Source organism: Plectropomus leopardus, chromosome 24 (assembly GCF_026936395.1).
Source record: "Plectropomus leopardus strain MGB_pleo_1.0 chromosome 24, ASM2693639v1, whole genome shotgun sequence".
Taxonomy (NCBI): Eukaryota; Metazoa; Chordata; class Actinopteri; order Perciformes; family Serranidae; genus Plectropomus; species Plectropomus leopardus.
The window spans coordinates 15265178-15284294 of NC_142199.1; the positions used below are offsets into that span (position 1 = coordinate 15265178).

Sequence of the window (19117 nt, forward strand, 5' to 3'; positions counted from 1 at the left end):
CACAACACTGTTTAGACCTTTTTTTTTTTTTTAAAGATGCATATTAAAACTTCAGATCTTTGTGTCTATTTCTTTCGATTTTATTTTTAACATATCTATTTCATTCATTATATAAACGAAAATCAATATTAAAAGGTGCACACATCATACAAAATAACGTACAAAAATACCCCAGAGCAGCAAACTATATATATATATATATATATACTGTATATACATTTCCACAGTTTCAATGGTTACACAGCTTAAATTTAGACTTAGATATTTTTTAAATCCCGCTTTATCATTTGATTAACAAACAACATAAACACTCAGGATAATGAAAACATGAAAACATCTTCAGGTGTAGCACCAAAACACTTCAAGTACGAATCTGAATACAGATATTTTTGCCAAATTAAAAGAAACCGATGGCCACTGAAACCTGGTGGAATCATCTTAGTTTCTGACATGCCGGCTAAAATGCTAATTAGTAATATTTATCTTCTTTTTATTGCTTTTTTTTTAACAGGAGCATAATTTAATCTATGTCCTTTACTGACCTCTGTTGGCAGCCAGTAGGAGGTGCAAAAACAAAGAATCTTATCTCCTTCCACAAGCAAGCAGAAATTTAAGCACTTTTTTTAAACATTTATTTAATCACTGGTACTGATTAACAGTCTGACCATGCAGATGATGTGTTATGTGTTTATAGCTCTAATAAATCGATATCTGCGGCGCTGACCTTGTGTCTGTGCTGTCTGTGCAGTGTACTCTCATACGGAAGCAGACGTGAGCAGCCAGTGTCTGCTGGAGGCCAACGTGTCCACAGAGGTCTGTCTCACCGTGCTGGACACACTCAGCATCTTCATCATGGGATTCAAGGTATCAGATGTCAATACAAACAGTAACACCACACACACACACGACATTTTGCCAGCCTCATGACACTCCGGTCCTCACAAACACTCTGCTGCGTCCTCAGACTCAGCTGACGTCAGATCTCGGTCACAACCCTCTGATGAAGAAAGTTTTCCAGGTGCATCTGTGCTTCCTGCAGATCCCTCAGTCCGAGGCCGCCCTCAAACAGGTCTTCACCTCACTCAGGACCTTCATCTACAAGGTGACAGAGTCTCCCTTTATTCACTCCACCATCTTTCAAACCATCTCATTAAATTACGCTTTTAAAGGCAGGTGATTCAGATTCATGGCTGGCGAGGGGATTTAGAAAATTGGTTTCATTGTGTTTTCCTTGATGGCTCAATTTTCTCTTTTACCTAATTTACATTTGTCATGCATTCTTTTTAATTTTGCCTTTATTTAAAGGAGTAAAAGACTCATTGAGATTAAAAAAACACATTTTTTAGACTGTCCTTGCCAAGACAGGCAGCAGCTCAGAGTAACACGACTGCAGACAATGAAAGACACTCGGGTTGTCAACTTTTTATGTTTCAATATCAGTTAATTGCATTACGTCCCATTTTTTACTGTTTTCAGTTCCATTGTTTTGCATTTAAAAAGAGTTTTGAAGTCCATATTGACAAGGTGAAGCAATTCTTACCAGATTGTCTTGATTAGGAATCAAATGAGAGCAAAACACTGCATGGGACGAGCATGAAGTGGACATGTCTGTAAAGGGGAGACTCATGGGTAACCGCAGAACCCATTTTCATTCAGATATCTTGAGGTCAGAGGTCAAGAGACTGCTGTAAATGAGCATGTTGTTTTTCTGGCATCAAGTCTCCTTTTGGCGTCAAGGAAAATCAGGACTTGTTTTTAAAAGAAAAACCGCATTTCACCTTCAGTTTTTAAGATGTATTTGACCCCCTGTCTCTCTCCACGTGTCCTCCAGTTCCCCTGCACCTTCTTTGACGGCCGGGCCGACATGTGTGCCTCTCTATGCTACGAAATCCTCAAGTGCTGTAACTCCAAGCTGAGCTCCATCCGCAGTGACGCCGCCCACCTTCTCTACTTCCTCATGAAAAGTAACTTCGACTATACGGGACGCAAGTCCTTCGTACGAACTCACCTGCAGGTACGTGGGTCTGTTTGAGTATTGAAAACCTCGCTCTTGTAGGTCATACATTAGTACAGATTTACTTCGTTCTTCCTCTGGTTTCACACAGGTGGTCATTGCTGTCAGTCAGCTGATTGCTGATGTCATTGGCATCGGGGGTACCCGTTTCCAGCAGTCTCTCTCCATCATTAACAACTGCGCCAACAGTGACAAGAGCATCAAGGTGAGGAGTGGACACTGTGCGATGATGCCATAATGAAGACCCCTCACTGTCAAATGACAAGTGAGGAAACTGAAGCCTGGAAAAACTTAAATAAATATAACTATTAATCAAATTAATTAATACTTTCTAACAAGTTGAATGAAATGAATCTTTCCAAGTTTTTGCAACTTTTTAAATCAAGTTTACTGTGCCGTATATCTGTTTTCTTTGTATTTTCTTAAGCATGTTCTTAAAACAGAACTTGCAGATCTCCTAACTTCATCAGTGGTGAAATCATCTTCGTCACAATCAACTCTATAGAGAAAACTTTAAAAAAAATCATTTCAGCTGGTAGCAGCTTTGTAAATCGAAGTTGTTAATTTGATAAAATAAAAAACCTTTCATTTATTACCAATTCAAGTAATGAGCTAATGTTGCTATCATCCTGTTGTAGCACACAGCATTTCCGTCAGATGTGAAGGACCTGACAAAGCGCATCAGGACGGTGCTGATGGCCACAGAGCAGATGAAGGAGCACGAGAACGACCCGGAGATGCTGGTGGACCTCCAGTACAGCTTGGCCAAGTCCTACACCAGCACGCCCGAGCTCCGCAAAACCTGGCTGGACAGCATGGCTCGCATCCACAACAAGAACGGAGATCTTTCAGAGGTATTTTTAAAATGTTTTTCACATATATTTTCTGTTTAGTTGGCACAGACTTGCAGGACACTTTGTCTTTAAAGGGACATTTCACTAAAGTGAGGCATTTATACTCTATCTTGTCTCTGTTTGTCGCCTGCAGGCAGCCATGTGTTACGTGCATGTTGCCGCCCTGGTCGCTGAGTACCTGTGGAGGAAAGGTGAGTCGAGGATATACAGTAAAAGTGTAAATCTATGCTTCCTTTGACAGTAAATAACAGCTGTAAAACTCCATTCCAACATTTTTATAATCCCAATTTACAGATAATGAGTCAGCTTTAAAGGTTAACACAGCAGAAAGATTATCTCAGAATAACTATTAAACCAACACAATAAAATGGATTTAATTTGCTCGCTGTGCACTATAATAATCAACGCTTTACATCTACAGATGTTTGCACTAATTAATGCATTCTTTCTTTTTTAATGGAACTATACTGCAGTAGGTCAGAACACCAAGATAATTTACATGATTTGCATGTGAAGCGTGACTAAAATATCTCCATATTTATTTATTTATTTATTTATTTATCAGACTTCTTGGTTCTTAAACTGTGTATACTGTATGTGTAGGGTGTGTACCTACATATATACACACAGTAACACTTGTCCAAGGGTCATTCCCAGGTCAAAAACACTCCAACACTGCATTCCCAAGATAAGATTTCCTCTGTTGTATAACAAGATCTTCTAAAAGTCAGCAGGTCATCATCAGGTCAGATACAGTGTTTGACAGCTTCCTGTTTATAGAGCTCAGCAACATGCCCTTACTACCAATTTGTTGTGGGAGCAAAATATTACAAACGTATTATTACGTCACCCGTTTAGATCCATAGAAGTTCCCCCTCATGTTTTTTAAAGACTCTTTTTTGGCGCGTTTTCGCCTTTTTTTGGATAGATAACAGAGCTGGAATAGAATTTGTCATGCGCTGTAACCACTCAGGTACAGTAAATGAAGTAAATGTCCTCACATTTTTAAGAGTTATAGCAAGAAAACTGAAGTGACATTGTAATTAAAAAGTGGTGTGCTGCTTTGGCTACTTTAATAAAGGCGCAAGACTTGAAATTTAAGAGGTGGCACATGAAATTAACATGTCGCTGATGTTTCAGTTTGACATTATACCATATAGATAAAGATGAACCGTAAAGATGGTAGCTGATAGCTGCAGCTACTGTACATATCAGCCCTGTATGGATAAAGAGTGATGACACTGTTAACCATCATGTCAAACATCCAGCCCAACTTCCAGAAGAAAATGTTGGCATTGAACATTTCTGCAAACCAGAAATACGCTACATTCATACGTTTCATATGCATGATATTAACGTTTCTACACTCACTACTTTTGTACAAATGTATTGTGTCTGTGATTTGCAAAAACGTGCAATTCTACTGAAGCGCACTGCTGCCGTGCCAGACACAAATAAAAACGTTTTCGCCCAATTCCGACACAATTCAGAAAAGCAGAAATGCACAGTGATTTTTTACTGGTGATTGGTTTGCAAAATGTCATTTCTTTTTTTTTTATGTAAGAAATGGTTTGTTTCAAATGAAGATAAATTATATGTCATGCTCAGCCAACACAGTGACACATCATATACTTACACTGGTCTTTTATGACAGGTTCAAATTACTAAACGTGTATGATATGATCATGTTTCTGCAGAGGATGATCATGCTCACCACTATTGGTTTTCCATATTTTTAGTCAGATATAGCAAGGTAAAATAGTACGATCTGCATGTCGAGTGATGTATTTATATAACACTCTTCTTGCCACAGTTGACTTTTGGTCCAGATCAGTTCCAGGATACAGAGATAACACATGATATATATGTACAAAGTGAAAATTTGTCTCATGTTTGTTCTGTGTCTATATCTTAGGTATGTTCAGGCAGGGCTGCTCGGCTTTCCGCGTCATCACTCCAAACATCGATGAGGAGGCCGCCATGATGGAGGACGTAGGGATGCAGGATGTTCACTTCAATGAGGTATTGGGGTCTTTTCTATACCCCATGCTCTGTCACACTGGGCTTTGAATACCTGCCAGTCTGATTGTCAGGGTTCCCATGGTCATAAAAAAGAAATTCATAACATTTTTTGGCGATTTTCATGGGAAACTTTTGGCTTCTTTTTTTTTTAAATAATAAAACTGGTTTTCTTTTTTTCAATTGCGATTTTTTTTTCTCTATTTTCAATTTTTTTGGCAATTTATTTTCTTCAGTTATTTGGGAAGCTTTTTCACAGAAAACTTAAATAAGTGATTTTTTTTTCTTTCTTTTTTTTTTAATTGGTTATTATTTTTATAGAAAATGTTTTACACCATTTATCACAATTAAAAACTGTAAAAACACAAATGATTGTTAGATTGTCAATCTGACAGTCCTTGAACACATCATATGAGATGCTTAAAATTATGACCGAATAAAGTTTGAATCTTAAATGTTTGAAAGATGCTGGACTGTGTTGACCAAGCATTTAGGATGTTTTTTAAAGCTCCTCATTGGCATCACGTGGCAGATAATGACTGTCTAGAGGAGCTCTTATCTCTGGTAAGAGTATCAATTGCTCTTTGCAGTAACTAGAGTGACAGCACTGCAGACTTTGACACCGGGCTCGGGACATGTGCTGTTAATCATATGTAGAAAATCGGTGAGCTGGCCGGCGGAGCGGTGTTGGGAAATCTGAACACGACTCAGCACTCAGCAGCACTCAGAGAGGTGTTCAGGGCAGTGCAGCAGGGGCAGCTGATTGTTGACACAGAGGCCCAAGAATAGGTCTTCATGTGAACTGATAACCCAGTGAAATTGAAAGTGATGAATACAGAACGTGTGAGCTTTTATGAGTCAGTCAACAGATTTGCAGGCAATGAAAAATGCTTTTACCTTCCATCTGCTCTGAAAACCTTTCCTCTTTATGAGCTGGACTCATCCTTCAATTAAAAAAAGAGATGATAGACCCATTTACTCCCCCGTCTGCTGTCTTTATAGGAACACTCTGCTCAGCTTAAGCTCCCTGCAGCCTTTTAGACAAATAGGAACAAACAGAATTATCCTTCTATGCAACGGTTCAATATTCTGAGCCGCGACTGCAGGAAGGAGGGGGACGTTTGACAAAGTTAAATGTATTTATGTGTGTGTCCAGGAGGTGTTGATGGAGCTGTTAGAGGAGTGCGCTGACGGCCTCTGGAAGGCGGAGCGTTACGAGCTCATCGCTGACGTCTACAGGCTCATCATTCCCATCTACGAACAGCGCAGAGACTTTGAGGTAAACTGCACACAGTGAGCACGGTGATAAAACACGGGATTTGCAGAAGCCATGTCATCATTACTTAAACCTGCTAGAAAACATGTTGTGAATTTAAAACTCTGCAGGAAGCCTTTTATAGATATATGAATAATATTTATTTAGCTTTTCTGCTTTCAAGGAAAAAATGCTGGGTTTTAATTTGGTAATCATGCATGCAGAAATTTTATTTTGTAGAAGAAATACATCCATTAGATAGCTTAATAAAATAAATTATGAATAAGTTATTTAATATTTTATCTCTCGATGGTCTTGGTTGATTTTTATGCCCCTGCGCCGGCGATAGCAGAAGCTGGATGCATTATTTTTCTGGTTGCCAGTCTGCCAGACCATATCTCAACAACACTTTACAGGAATTTCTGCAAATATAAAACAAATATTCAGTAGGACTCAATGATGAGCTGATTCGATTTTGGTGGTCATAGGTCAAAGGTCAAGGTTCCTGTGACCTCGTCTGTCTCAATCTTGTGAATGGGATATGTCAAGAAAATTGTGAGTGAATTTCTCCAAATTTGGCACAAACGTTCACTCGGATTTAAAGATAAGGTGATTAGATTTTGGTGGTCAAAGTCAAGGTCACGGTGACCTTGCACCTGTCTCATTTTTGTGAGCACAATATCTTAAGATGGCCTTGAGGGTGATTCCTCGAATTTGGCACAAATGTCCACTTGGACTTCAGAATGAAAAATTGATGGTCAAAGGTCAAGGTCATGATGACTTCATGAAACATGTTTTTGGCTAAAAGTCAGGAACCCTGGGTGTGTGAAGCATCCATGTTTTCACAGACGTGGTTGTAAACTCATACCGCCATGTGTTTGTATGCCATGAATCTCGTTTCTCTTGTTCTCGGTTGATTTTTGCAAATTCTTTTCTGTGTTTTTGTGGAACAGAAACTGACTCACCTGTACGATACCCTCCACCGCGCCTACACTAAAGTGATGGAGGTGATGCACAGTGGCAAAAGACTGCTGGGCACGTACTTCAGAGTGGCCTTCTTCGGACAGGTAAAGTTTCCAAAAGCAAAAAGAGTGGAAAGCAAGTTCACCACAGACGTAACACGGTAACCATCTGCTTTTGTCGGGCATAAACGCTAACTCAGTGCCAACTTTTAACATATTAGCATGATGGTTATGTTACCTCTTGCCTTTTGCGTGCATGCACACGCTGAAACACACACACCTTTGAATTTAATTTTCCCCAACTACAACTCTCTTTTTAATAGAGATTTCTCTTTTTTTCTCCTCCTCCTCCAAGGCTGCGGTAAGTGTGTAAAGGTTTAGCTGTGTGAGTTGGCCTGGTGTGCTCTTTCACTTCCTTGCATCATTAAATAGTGCAAGAGCTGATGTTTTCTTTGTATCACTTAGTTATTAGTGGCAAAATGTAGCCGTAGATCTCCTTCGTTCGACTGTATAGTGGCTTGAACTTGGGTCCAAAAGTGGGAGAATATTGACTGAATGCAGATTTTATGGCATATGCAACAACGAAAGCTGTTATCAGCTTTATTTCTAGCAATGTTGCTATGTTTCCCACAAAAGCAAAATAGCAAATCCTTCCAGTGTGTTGCCATGTTACCCTCAGTGATGAAACAGGCATGTTTCCACCTGCACAAACACGTCTATGTACTTTTTCACAGATCCATCACTTAGTAGCTGTTACATATACTTAAATCAAATAGACTGTTTCTATGGTAACATGGTGAAGTTTGCATGTTTGATGTTTTTTTACTTTTTTTTTTCCTCTCTTTGCTTTGTTGTTGGGTGTTTTTTTTGTATGCGGTGATAGATTTTCTTTTCCGTTTCTCTTCAGTTGCTTTCTTTGACTGGTCCTTTCAGTAGCTTTTGTATATTGCACCTCACTCGGCATGCCTTCTATAGTATGCGTCTGCTTCAACAACATTTTTTTTGTTTGTCTATGTTATGTATCAAGAGTTTATCATCTCCAGGAGTCAAATACTGATTCTTTCTCACGCCCCTTTGTCGTTGCTTACAGAACTTGCATGTCTCCTAACTAAAAAAAAACATGTTAATGCTACGTCACTATCACACATGGAGGGGCGTTAGAAAGCATCAGTGTTTGACAGCCGGGGAATGACAGTGGTCCGACTTTATGTTTTGTTTGAAAAATTTTTCTTTTTTGTCGTGGACTGTTACAAGTTGTCAAATTTTGAAAAAGAACTCCCCTTGTAAACTTGTTTCCTTAGTTTTCATATTCGCTTTAAGAATATTTCACCCCTCAAATTGCCATATGTATATGTATGTAACACAGAGTGAGTAAATCACTCTGTGTTACATTGAATTTGTGAAGCAACGTCTTCCTGGGATGCCTCAACAGTTAACCAGAAAACTCTTGATGAATTAAAGTCGTAGGGATCCATGTTTGATAACAGCAACGTTTAATAACAGGAAGTTTAAACAGGAACATGTTAACATAGGAAGAAAAGACTTCCGCTTCCAAAATGTCACAGTATCATTCAAGTCTTATTTACTAATTAATATTCTCAGTACTTTCTCTAACACACAGCATTTTCTGATGGGAAAATAAACAGAAGGTGAAACTTTTCTATGCTCTGTTCCAAGCCAGACTCCATCGACAAAAACAGTAATTTTACCTCGCTGAACACGAGCTGCAGGTCTACAGCTGCCTCGATCACTTTGTTTGTTTGTGTGACTTTGAGGAGTCCGCTCTGACATTTTTAAACAACACATTCACACAATAACACAAACTAACTGTGATTGAGACCAAAAGTTTCACTGTTATACATCATGAGGTTTCAATATAGTTTTGAATGTTCTCTGCTTTGTTCATCATAGAAAAAAACATCTCAAATTCAACGTAACAGAATATTTGATACATGAATGATCATTTGGTGGGTGACGTATCCTTTAAAGCTCTGGATTTTAAACACCATGGCAAAAAATAACCAAAAAAAAAAACCCAAGTTAGCATGCTTAAACCGTCTTTTTCAAGGTTTGACTCATCCTCGCTGCAGGTGATAAAGTGGGCCAGAATTTTTGACCTCCATCCTCTCGTTTTCAGGGCTTCTTTGAGGATGAAGATGGAAAGGAATACATCTACAAGGAGCCAAAATTCACTCCGCTGTCTGAAATTTCCCAGAGGCTCCTGAAGCTCTACTCTGACAAGTTTGGTCAAGAAAACGTCAAGATCATTCAGGACTCTGGCAAGGTCAGGTCGCACATTTGTGTGTGTTCATGTCACTGTGAGTTCAAGTTCAAGGACAGCATTAAAAAAAAAGTCATAATCAAAACAAAACTTTATACAACAGCTCATCAGTTTAATGTAGTATTTGTATTTGTACATGTGTTTTTGTTTGAAATCTTTACCTTTAGTATTTCTAGCAGTATTTTGCCCAATATGATTACACACATGAACATATTAGAGCTGCAACACACACACACACACACACAAAAACATAATTAAGATTATGACTTTATTTTCTGCTGCTGACGACGTAATGTAGCTCAAATATGCATCGACATGTGATAATGGATATTTGGATCAATTATTTTTTTTTTTGAAAGGCATTTTTTCTTTAAAAATCACAAAAATTACACCATTTATCACTGCCAGAAACTGTGAAAACAAGAAGAAAGAAACAGATTTGGGATGCTGAAATTGTGTTTGAATCTTATATATGTTAAAAAAAAAGAAAAGAAAAGAAATAAAAGTATTTTGGGCCCCTGAAAAGTCATGGAAAAGTTTTGAAATTTTTGTTAATGGCAATGTGTAGAAACCCTGGCTATCTATATTTGAGTTGAGATAAAATATCTATGTCCCGCGTGCACTCACAGGTGAATCCAAGGGACCTCGATTCCAAGTACGCCTACATCCAGGTGACCCATGTCACACCCTACCTGGACGACAAGGAGCTGGAGGACAGGAAGACCGACTTCGAGAAGAGCCACAACATCCGGCGCTTTGTGTTCGAGACGCCGTTCACAGTGTCGGGCAAGAAGCAGGGAGGGGTGGAGGAGCAGTGTAAACGACGGACCATCCTCACCAGTAGGTCACGTGCTGATGAAAATTATTTATCATCATCATCAGCAGTTTAGACAATAAACAGGAGCAGGAAACATAATGTGCTTTTAATGTGAAATAATAGAAACAAATCAAGTCTTTTTCGAGAGCCTTATCAGCACTGCAATATGAGGAAGCAAAGAAGAAGAATATCCTTCTGGTCGCCGTCTGTTGTTATAAACGCTAATCAGATAATGCCAGGTGAGGTTTATTACTGCGCGGTCCACTTAATCCCAAAGTTCAGCCGTTATCTGGCCTTGTTAATAATCACGCTGACTGATAGTGAGTTTTGTCAGTGGTTCTTTATGGTTGAACTCGGTTAATATTCTGGTGATGAAAGTTACCACAGAGACACAGATAGGAGAGCAGAGTTGCAGCCATAAACCAGTGACATGAAAGTTGACGGGAGGGAGACGTTTTACTCAAAATGCCGTTTATTAAAAAAAAAAAGTCCTAATTATAATATTTTTTTCAACCAAAATGAATCCTTCTGTTTGGTTCCTTTGAGGGTCATTCTAATCGATTATAATTATAATTCTGTAATACCCGGAAACTGCAATTTTTTAAAGAAGCATCGTGCACATCTTATACACTTTAAAATCTGACAAGTTGATCTCATTTCAAATAATCTTTGAAACCCATTGCTTTGAAAAGGGAAAGTACATATAATTATACTTTTTTTTTTTATTAATGTTTACTTTATATCTAAGATTTAATTTTTAATTAAAAAACCTCTGTAAATGTTAGAAACTTCTGTAAACAAGTTAGTCTGACTTAACTTTATCATGACGAAGAGGATTCTGCCGACGATCAAGTTTGAAAATTGCAACCTACGTTTATTGAACGTGTTTAAGAAAACACAAAAATGAACCAGCAGAATACAGATATGTGTAGCGCAGTAAACTTTGTGTACTGAAGTTGATAAAACTTAGAAAGACTGATTAAATTCAACTTGTCATTTTTAAGTTGCCACAACTTCACAAAGTCAAGTGAATGTAACTAAATTTGAAGTTAACTTACCAATTAGATATAATTTTAAATAAAGATTTTACAATGTACCGTTGCAACCCCACGAGACACACTATAGTATGTATATAAGAAGTGTGTCAGTTTTTAAGGTAGCACCTGTTTGTTGTTGTTGTCACGCACTACTGCTGCTTTCCTGATCTTATATAGTTTTTGTAACATTTATATGACATTTGGAAGCCTAATTTATGTTCTCCCTGTCCTCTATTTTACTCCTCCAATCTCATGTCCATCCAGCCACCCACTGTTTCCCTTATGTGAAGAAGCGTATAGCAGTCATGTACCAACACCAGACCGACCTGAGCCCCATCGAGGTGGCCATCGACGAGATGAGTAGCAAGGTGGCGGAGCTGCGCCTGCTGTGCTCGGCCTCAGAGGTGGACATGATCCGCCTGCAGCTCAAACTGCAAGGCAGCATCAGCGTTCAGGTACCAACGTCGAGGTCGTGCTGTTGCGAAATCATTTGACCGCTTCTGAATTACATCGCTGTAATTTGCGATCCATTGTTTTCCAGGTCAATGCCGGTCCTCTTGCTTACGCCAGAGCCTTCCTCGACGACAGCAGTGCCAAGAAATATCCTGACAACAAGGTCAAACAACTCAAAGAGGTTTTCAGGTACTTACATTTACATTTATATTTGTAAAAAGGTAAAATAAGATAAGATAAGATAATCCTTTATTAGTCCCACAGTGGGAAAATTCACAATGTTACAGCAGCTACGAGGTACAAAGAAGTATAAGCAACGAAAGAATAAAACAATAGTAAAAAAATAATTACAAATATAAAATATTAAATTATTAAAATTTTAGATAATAAAAAAAACTGTGCCAAGTATGATTAAAAAAACAAGGTGCAAAAACAGTTAACAAAAACGGTCTAGAGAAAAAAAATGTATATATATATATATATATTAAAAATGTAAAACAAAAAAGCAAAAGTTGTTACAATTTGCAGGACATTTCTTGTAGGAGCTGCTCGTGGCCTTTTTTCCATGTTTTAGAAAGAAATCAAACTAATTTTCTCAGCGCTCAAAACACCAGTGAAAGGCGTCTTAACGCAGCACAAGAAGATAAAAGTCAGTCCAAGTTTCAAAGGATTTAAAAATAATTGCAAGGTTTGGAAAAGTCGTGGAATTTTGATTTGTGTCATGAAATTGTTACAGTAATCTTCCGCGGATATTCTGCCGTGTAATGTAACAGAGAGTTGGTTTTATGAAGCTGTTGATGTAACGTAGCTCTAATGTGCGTGGATGCACGACAACGTTTCATTTACTTTCAAGTGTCTCCATTTTTTCTCCTTTCTACGGTATGTTTGAAAAATGCCGGGAAAGTGGGGCAAGAGTCACTACCATGTTCTATGGGATTGCCCTGTTATTAAAAAAAAAATGGGCAAGAGATACATAATGTTATACAAGATATTTTCAGATGTCAACTACCCCTGGAGAGTAAAAGTCTTTGTTTTGGACTCATACCTCAAGAATGGGCAAACAGAGACAAATTCTTATTAAATAAATTGCTTGTAGCAGGTAAAAAGGCCCAACCTTAAACACATGAATGGACATTACAATGGACATTTAAAAATGGACAAGATCACAGCGCATGTTAATTATAACCTGGAATGATTCATGTCACGCTGGGAAAGATGGGTTGACTACGTAACACCCCACATGGGTGAGTGTATTTTTACACACCTATAATGACATGGCAAAGAACATGCGTTTTACACACAATAAAAGAAAGTGGGGTAAGAAAAAAATACATCTTGGATCCTTGAAATCTCCTGGAAAAGTTTTGAAATGTTGTCCATGAGTTTTGAAGCGGCACTGACATGCCATTGCGGGTCTCCTCAGGCAGTTCGTGGACGCCTGCGGTCAGGCGCTGGGCGTGAACGAGAGGCTGATCAAAGAGGACCAGCAGGAGTATCATGACGAGATGAAGGCCAACTACAGAGACCTGACCAGGGAGCTGTCCAACATCATGCATGAACAGGTAGGGACACGGGGGGACAGCCATGGATACGTGCTTTGTATTATTCAGACCGTGATCAGATGTTACTGCTTATTAATACATCAGATACGTTTCAGCTACAGATACCAGATTTCTCACACATAATTCACCATCCAGTCACAAATCCACAAATCCAGCCCGTTGAGTACTTTAATAGATTATCTATCCATGTTTGAACACATCTGTGAAGATTTTTAGAGACTCAAAACCACCTGTCTAATGAATTCTGATTATTTTATTCTAACTACTGTTTGCATGTATGTTGTATTTTATTGTTCTTTTTTATGTTTATTGGTGTCTCCTTTTTGACTTTATCGTCTTCCTATATGCGCCACCTTCTTTAATGACGTACTGTAAGGTGTCTTATATTATCAGGGTTCTCAATGGGTCCTTAAAAAAGTCTTAAAGGGCATTAAATACATCCATGAAAAAATAAGGCCCTAATAGCATGAAAATGTCTTATATCAATCTTTCAGAAATCAAAAAACGCTAAAACATGGGATGTACGATTTTATGATTTTTTTTTTTTTTGACATAGTATTGTAAGATGTCAAAATAATTGGTTACTTCTTTTTTAAAAAAAATATATATTATTATTATTTTTTTTTTAAACATAGCCCTTAATTTATTATGGCACAAAATAAAGCCATGTTTGTTTTTCAATTTAAATTTTTGCAAAACTGATCTTAAATTTAATTTCTGGTGGCTTTAAAAGCCTTTTATTAGTTTTTTGTGTGTTTTTTTAATTTTGATTATTGTAAAATAGGGTTTAAATTTCATTTCTGGTGGCTTTAAAAGCCTTTTATCCATTTTTTTTTGTTTGTTTTTTTTAATTTGGATAATTGTAAAATTGGTGGCTTTTTTCTGGTGGCTGTAAAAGTTTTAAGTCTGACTTGCTTTAAGATTTTAACCCTGATTACATTATTGTGTTTATGTGTTGGAAAAGATAATGATAAAATGCCAGGAAAATATTTTGCAGCTTCAAATGACTCTTGGTGAAGGTGTCCTATAGATAGCACGTGGAAATAATTCAAGCTGCACATTTCTCACTTTTTCTGTGACTTCATATTTAACAGCAAGCGCTCTAACCCTGAAGATGTTCACTGCTGCTTTTCCTGCTCATTTACTAACCGTGTCTCCTGTCTCCCGCTCTCTTTGTGCTGGCCTGAGCAGATCGGATGGTAATGCTGCTTTTGTTACTGTTGTTGCTGAGGAATACTAAGAGACTGTATGAAAATTATTGAGATGGGGAGCGGGTCTAAATGTCTTTTTTTTAAATATATGTAAATACTAAAGTATAGCCCATACCAGCATGTTAATATCATTGACTGACACAAAAAAATGCACAACCCTGAAAGTCATATCTTAAATAACAAATATAACAAAATGGTGAATATGTCATCATTCTAAAGAGCTGCTAAATAAATTACAGCCACCAACTGATTGACTTTTTTTATCTCCAACAATACACAAATAAACATGAGGTTGATGCCCAATAAATAGGCACTGGATAAATCTTTTTATCTACATTTTTCAGCAGAGCCGAGTGTGCTGTCTCCACGCAGAGGAGACAAGGGAAGAATGATGCAAAATTTAAATCTGGAATGAGAAAAAAATAACCCTCCCCTCCTTTTCCAAAAAATGTAGACTACTCTGCCTTCATCAAAAAGAAAAACCAACAAATAGTACTGTGCAAAAGTTGTATTTATTTATCAGTATTTTTATTAATGTAGAAAGAATTTTAAAAAATAAATAAATAAAAAAATAAAAAGAATTTAAAAAACAAAATTAAATAAATAAATAAAACATAGAATAAATTAATTAATAATATACATAGAATACAGAGAACATGTACAATTTATTAAATAAACAAAAAAGAAATCAGAACAAAATGGTTTGTTCAGACCTAAGTCAATATTTATTGTGACCTCCCTTTACACGTAGCACGCTGAACTCTCTTGGGAAGACAGTCTTGGAATTTTTGCTTATTAACTTGGTTGTCCTAGAAGATTATTTTTGTAACTCTCAAATTGCCAACCCAAGAGAGTTCAAAACATGGTAAGTGGAAAGGGACGTCACACCAAATACTTGCAACTTTAGCCTGTTAAAGTTGCTTTATTCTGAAATATTTGTTTTTTAATACTCTGTGTGTTTCCTGTGTGTTCTGGTTGTATTTTAGTAAAGAGACTACTGAGAAATAAATACGTGTGGTAATTATAACCTCGCTAAAATAAAGTTAAAGTGGCTTAAGACCTTTGCACAATACCATAACCCACCCCCTCAAATAATTTTCCTACAGTCCCTAAACTCAAATGAAATTTCTTGTGTGCATTTTAAACAGGAATAAAATAAAAACCTGTCCTAACTGACCTTATTGTTAGATAAACCCAGTGGAAGACGGCACAAGGAGCGCTCTGTCCGACTCTATGGGCATCTTCAACGCCATCAGTGGCACACCAACCAGTGCCAACCCACACGGCTCAACCACCATCCTCTGATACGCCGCGCTCATGCCTTCTTCATCAGGAACGACCACATTTCAGTCAAGAGGATCATCATCCATTTGGTATTTTTCATCCTGTACACGTCATGAGCTGGAAAACGTGATGTTTCCTCTCTGTTATCAGTTGGCCCGTGTTCTTGTTTCCTATGGAGACTGCGGTCAACACTGTTGACATGTGAACGGTGATTCTATCGACTTATTGCCAGTTGTCGGTCATTTATTCTTGTGTACATTCGTTTTTATGCTGTGTAAGACAGGGTTAAACACGGTGTTATCTTAATTATTCCAGTGTCTTGAGCTCCACCCAAAGGATGTTGAAACAGACATGAGGTACTTCAGTGTTTGACCCTACACCTTATCTGTTTTTTTAACTCCCTTTTATGGACAGTTGTTTGTAAGAGAGAGCGCTTCAATAAAGTTTTTAACGAAAAGAAATGAATAAATGCCACTGCTGTAACCGTTCATACATCCGTCAGTATTTTTACATCTCTCTTTTCTATTCTTTTCCATCCTGTTACAGCAGATGCATTTTTTTTTTCTCCGTGTAGCGCAGAAGCATCAGAGTTTATCTTTTATCTGACCTTGGACATTTGAAATAATCTCTCACTTTTTAGGCCAACGGACATGTATAGAAAGTGTCTAAAGCCAAGTGAACCACAATGTTTGAACCTATTTTCTGTAAAGAAAAAGCGTGTGCAATATTTTTACTGAGGATACCAACTGCACAGAAAACCACTCTTGCCAAAGATGTTTAAAAAAAAAAGACCGCGCAAGTCAAGACAAGGGTGTGACAAATTGTTTTTTTACCCCCTTTGTTTCTTTGTCTGTCATGTAGATGCCTTTTATTATCAGAGGTAAGATTACAAAAAACGTTTTTACTTATTGACTGCTCATGTAAATATGTTTAAGACTTATACATAAATAAATGAAAAACTGTAATAATACCTTTTTCCATGCCTTTTCTTTTGTATATTCACCATGAAATTGCTAAAATATTCACTTTGTAATGTGAAGAATGTGAAAGTGTTTTATTTCCTTTGTGAGTTTTCAAATGCATTTAAATTTCTTGAACACTTTCACCCTCTGAGCCCATTTTGTTTCAGATGCAACTCAAAGCCGACACTTATCTGTGAAGCAGAAGCTGCAGACGCCCAACTGTCAGTGAAGCTTTTGCATGTCTCGTTTGACAGTGGGATCACGCAACAAAGAAAATATTCACGATCCATGGTGGATATATGTTACTGTGGGTGAGTTGAAACTGTTAAAACTGGCACATATCTGCATTTTGCTATGAATTCACCTCACTATGACATGCATTTGTTTTCAGCAACAGCATTGTTCACCAGTATGTAGGTCCAAAACTGACAAATGTGTCCAAAAAGTAAAACATATATTGGAATATATCGATAAATAATGCTATTAGATAATTAGAATAGTGCAAAAGTAAATGGACACTTCATAAATGCGCTTGCGCTTTGCACAATAGATCGTTTAAAAAGAACCTGCAAAGTTTTAGATTTCCTTCACACACACTGCAAAACATTTCAAGTTTAACAAGTTTTAACAAATCTGAAAGCGTCGTCATGGTATATTTGTGATGTCACAGCTACTTGGAAATCGCGATGGTTCGTTTAGAGGCACAGACTGTGTGCGTTTGTCTGTGTTTTGGGTGTTTTGACACCTTAACAGTATGTATATAGCACCTGTACTTGCAAGATATTACATAGAAATTGGACTTTTTTATAATAAAGGATCTTAAAACATTTAATATGTAACTTTTAAAAGCTTCTCTAATAGTTAGCAACTTCAGTAAACCAAGTTAGTTCGATCATGACGAAGAGGATTTTGCTAATGATGAAGTTCAGAGATCTGTGAGTTGTGTTTTGCTTAAGAAAATACAAATATGATGTGACTAGTTTGCAACCAGCGAAATTTGGTTAATTGAAGTCAATAAACTTATTAAATGTGCCATATTTAAGTTGCAACAACTTCACAAAATCTAGTCAATATAACTACATTTTTAAGTAAATGGAACCAGATATAAATTTAACTTAAATTAAGATTAATAGTTACGTTTACTTACATTTTTCAAGGCAATTGGTTCCTATATGTTTCTTTTAAATGTATATTTCCATTTATCTGTACTTTATATAATAAAGAGTAAATTCGGGGTGTCGACTAACCTTATTTGTCAAGACAAAACTGTCATTCCATTATCAGTTAAAAATAATTACGTAGATGATATAAAGTCATGACTGACGTCACAGAATGATCATTTTAGAGTATTATTTCATGTCCTTATCTTATGTGCTTCAGTTATGAGTAATAACTTACTGTATTTGCCTTCCTGAAAGAGTGTGTGTGTCTCTTGTTTGTGTGTTTAGTTGTGAGTGGGCGTGATGGTCAGGTTCATGGAGCTGCGCACTCAGTGAACAGAAACAGGAGTGAAATCGGGGTGCTGACTCCTGTGAAACCTGCGCTCGGTGTCACAAACAGCCCGCCGGTGTCATTGTGTGCGAGGGCTGAGCTGCTGAGCATCATGTGTCTGACGTGAGTCCTGCCTGTGTTTCATACTGTTTGTTTGTCTTTCTCTTTATTTGGGGAATTGCACAAGAATTAAGGTTACTGAAGTTTATGTTTTAATCACTGCTATTCAGTGTTGGAATATAACTAAGTACATTTACTCAAGTTCTGCACTTAAGTATGAATTTGAGGTACAGTTGAGTATTTTATCTTCATGCTGCTTTTAACTTTTACTCCACATTTCAGAGGGAAATATTTGTACTTTTTACTTCGTTACATTTATCTGACAGCTTTAATTACTTTACAAATTTACAACAATACAAATTATTTTTGCATAAAAAACATAAGAAGGTTTTATAAAATATGATGTTTGTAATAAATCAAATTACCAAGAAGTTTATACGAGCACAGCTGATTAATCAGTCGGTCGATTCACAGAATATTAATTGCTAGCTGTTCTGATAAACATTTCAGTCTTTTTCTATATATTTATTTGTATTAATGATTTTGAGTTCTGGGGTTTGTCCTTTTCTATTTGGTTGTTTCTTCTTCTTCTTCTTCTTCTTATTATTATTATTATTATTCCTGTTCTTTTCTTCTTCTTCTTCTTCTCCTAATATTTGGGTGCATTTTTTAATTTTGACTTTTTGAGTGTTCTTTCTTTTTTTTCCCTTTTTTCTAAATTTGTTTCCTCTTTTATAAAAATATTTTTGAATTTGGGGGGAGTTTTTTGTTTATCTTTTTTATAATTTGGTTTGGTTTGTTTGTTTTTTTCTATTTTTTTATAATTTAATGTTTTTTTCTATTATTAATAAATTG

General features: G+C 36.9%; 1 protein-coding gene across 6 annotated transcripts in view; it reads left to right on the plus strand.

The window, feature by feature from the left end:
• dock9b (dedicator of cytokinesis 9b) overlaps positions 1 to 16717 on the plus strand; it is a 98253-nt gene extending 81536 nt beyond the window's left edge. For all 6 annotated transcript variants that reach the window (XM_088074528.1, XM_088074526.1, XM_088074529.1 and 3 more), the window contains 15 exons: positions 749 to 864; positions 965 to 1102; positions 1832 to 2014; positions 2106 to 2219; positions 2653 to 2868; positions 3002 to 3059; positions 4784 to 4890; positions 6044 to 6166; positions 7096 to 7209; positions 9242 to 9388; positions 10015 to 10225; positions 11504 to 11694; positions 11781 to 11881; positions 13116 to 13254; positions 15654 to 16717. In XM_088074528.1, the coding sequence (XP_087930654.1) occupies positions 749 to 864; positions 965 to 1102; positions 1832 to 2014; positions 2106 to 2219; positions 2653 to 2868; positions 3002 to 3059; positions 4784 to 4890; positions 6044 to 6166; positions 7096 to 7209; positions 9242 to 9388; positions 10015 to 10225; positions 11504 to 11694; positions 11781 to 11881; positions 13116 to 13254; positions 15654 to 15770 (2075 nt within the window). In that variant the 3' untranslated portion in view covers positions 15771 to 16717. The remainder of the gene's footprint in view (positions 1 to 748; positions 865 to 964; positions 1103 to 1831; positions 2015 to 2105; positions 2220 to 2652; positions 2869 to 3001; positions 3060 to 4783; positions 4891 to 6043; positions 6167 to 7095; positions 7210 to 9241; positions 9389 to 10014; positions 10226 to 11503; positions 11695 to 11780; positions 11882 to 13115; positions 13255 to 15653) is intronic.
• The last annotated feature ends 2400 nt before the right edge of the window (positions 16718 to 19117 follow it).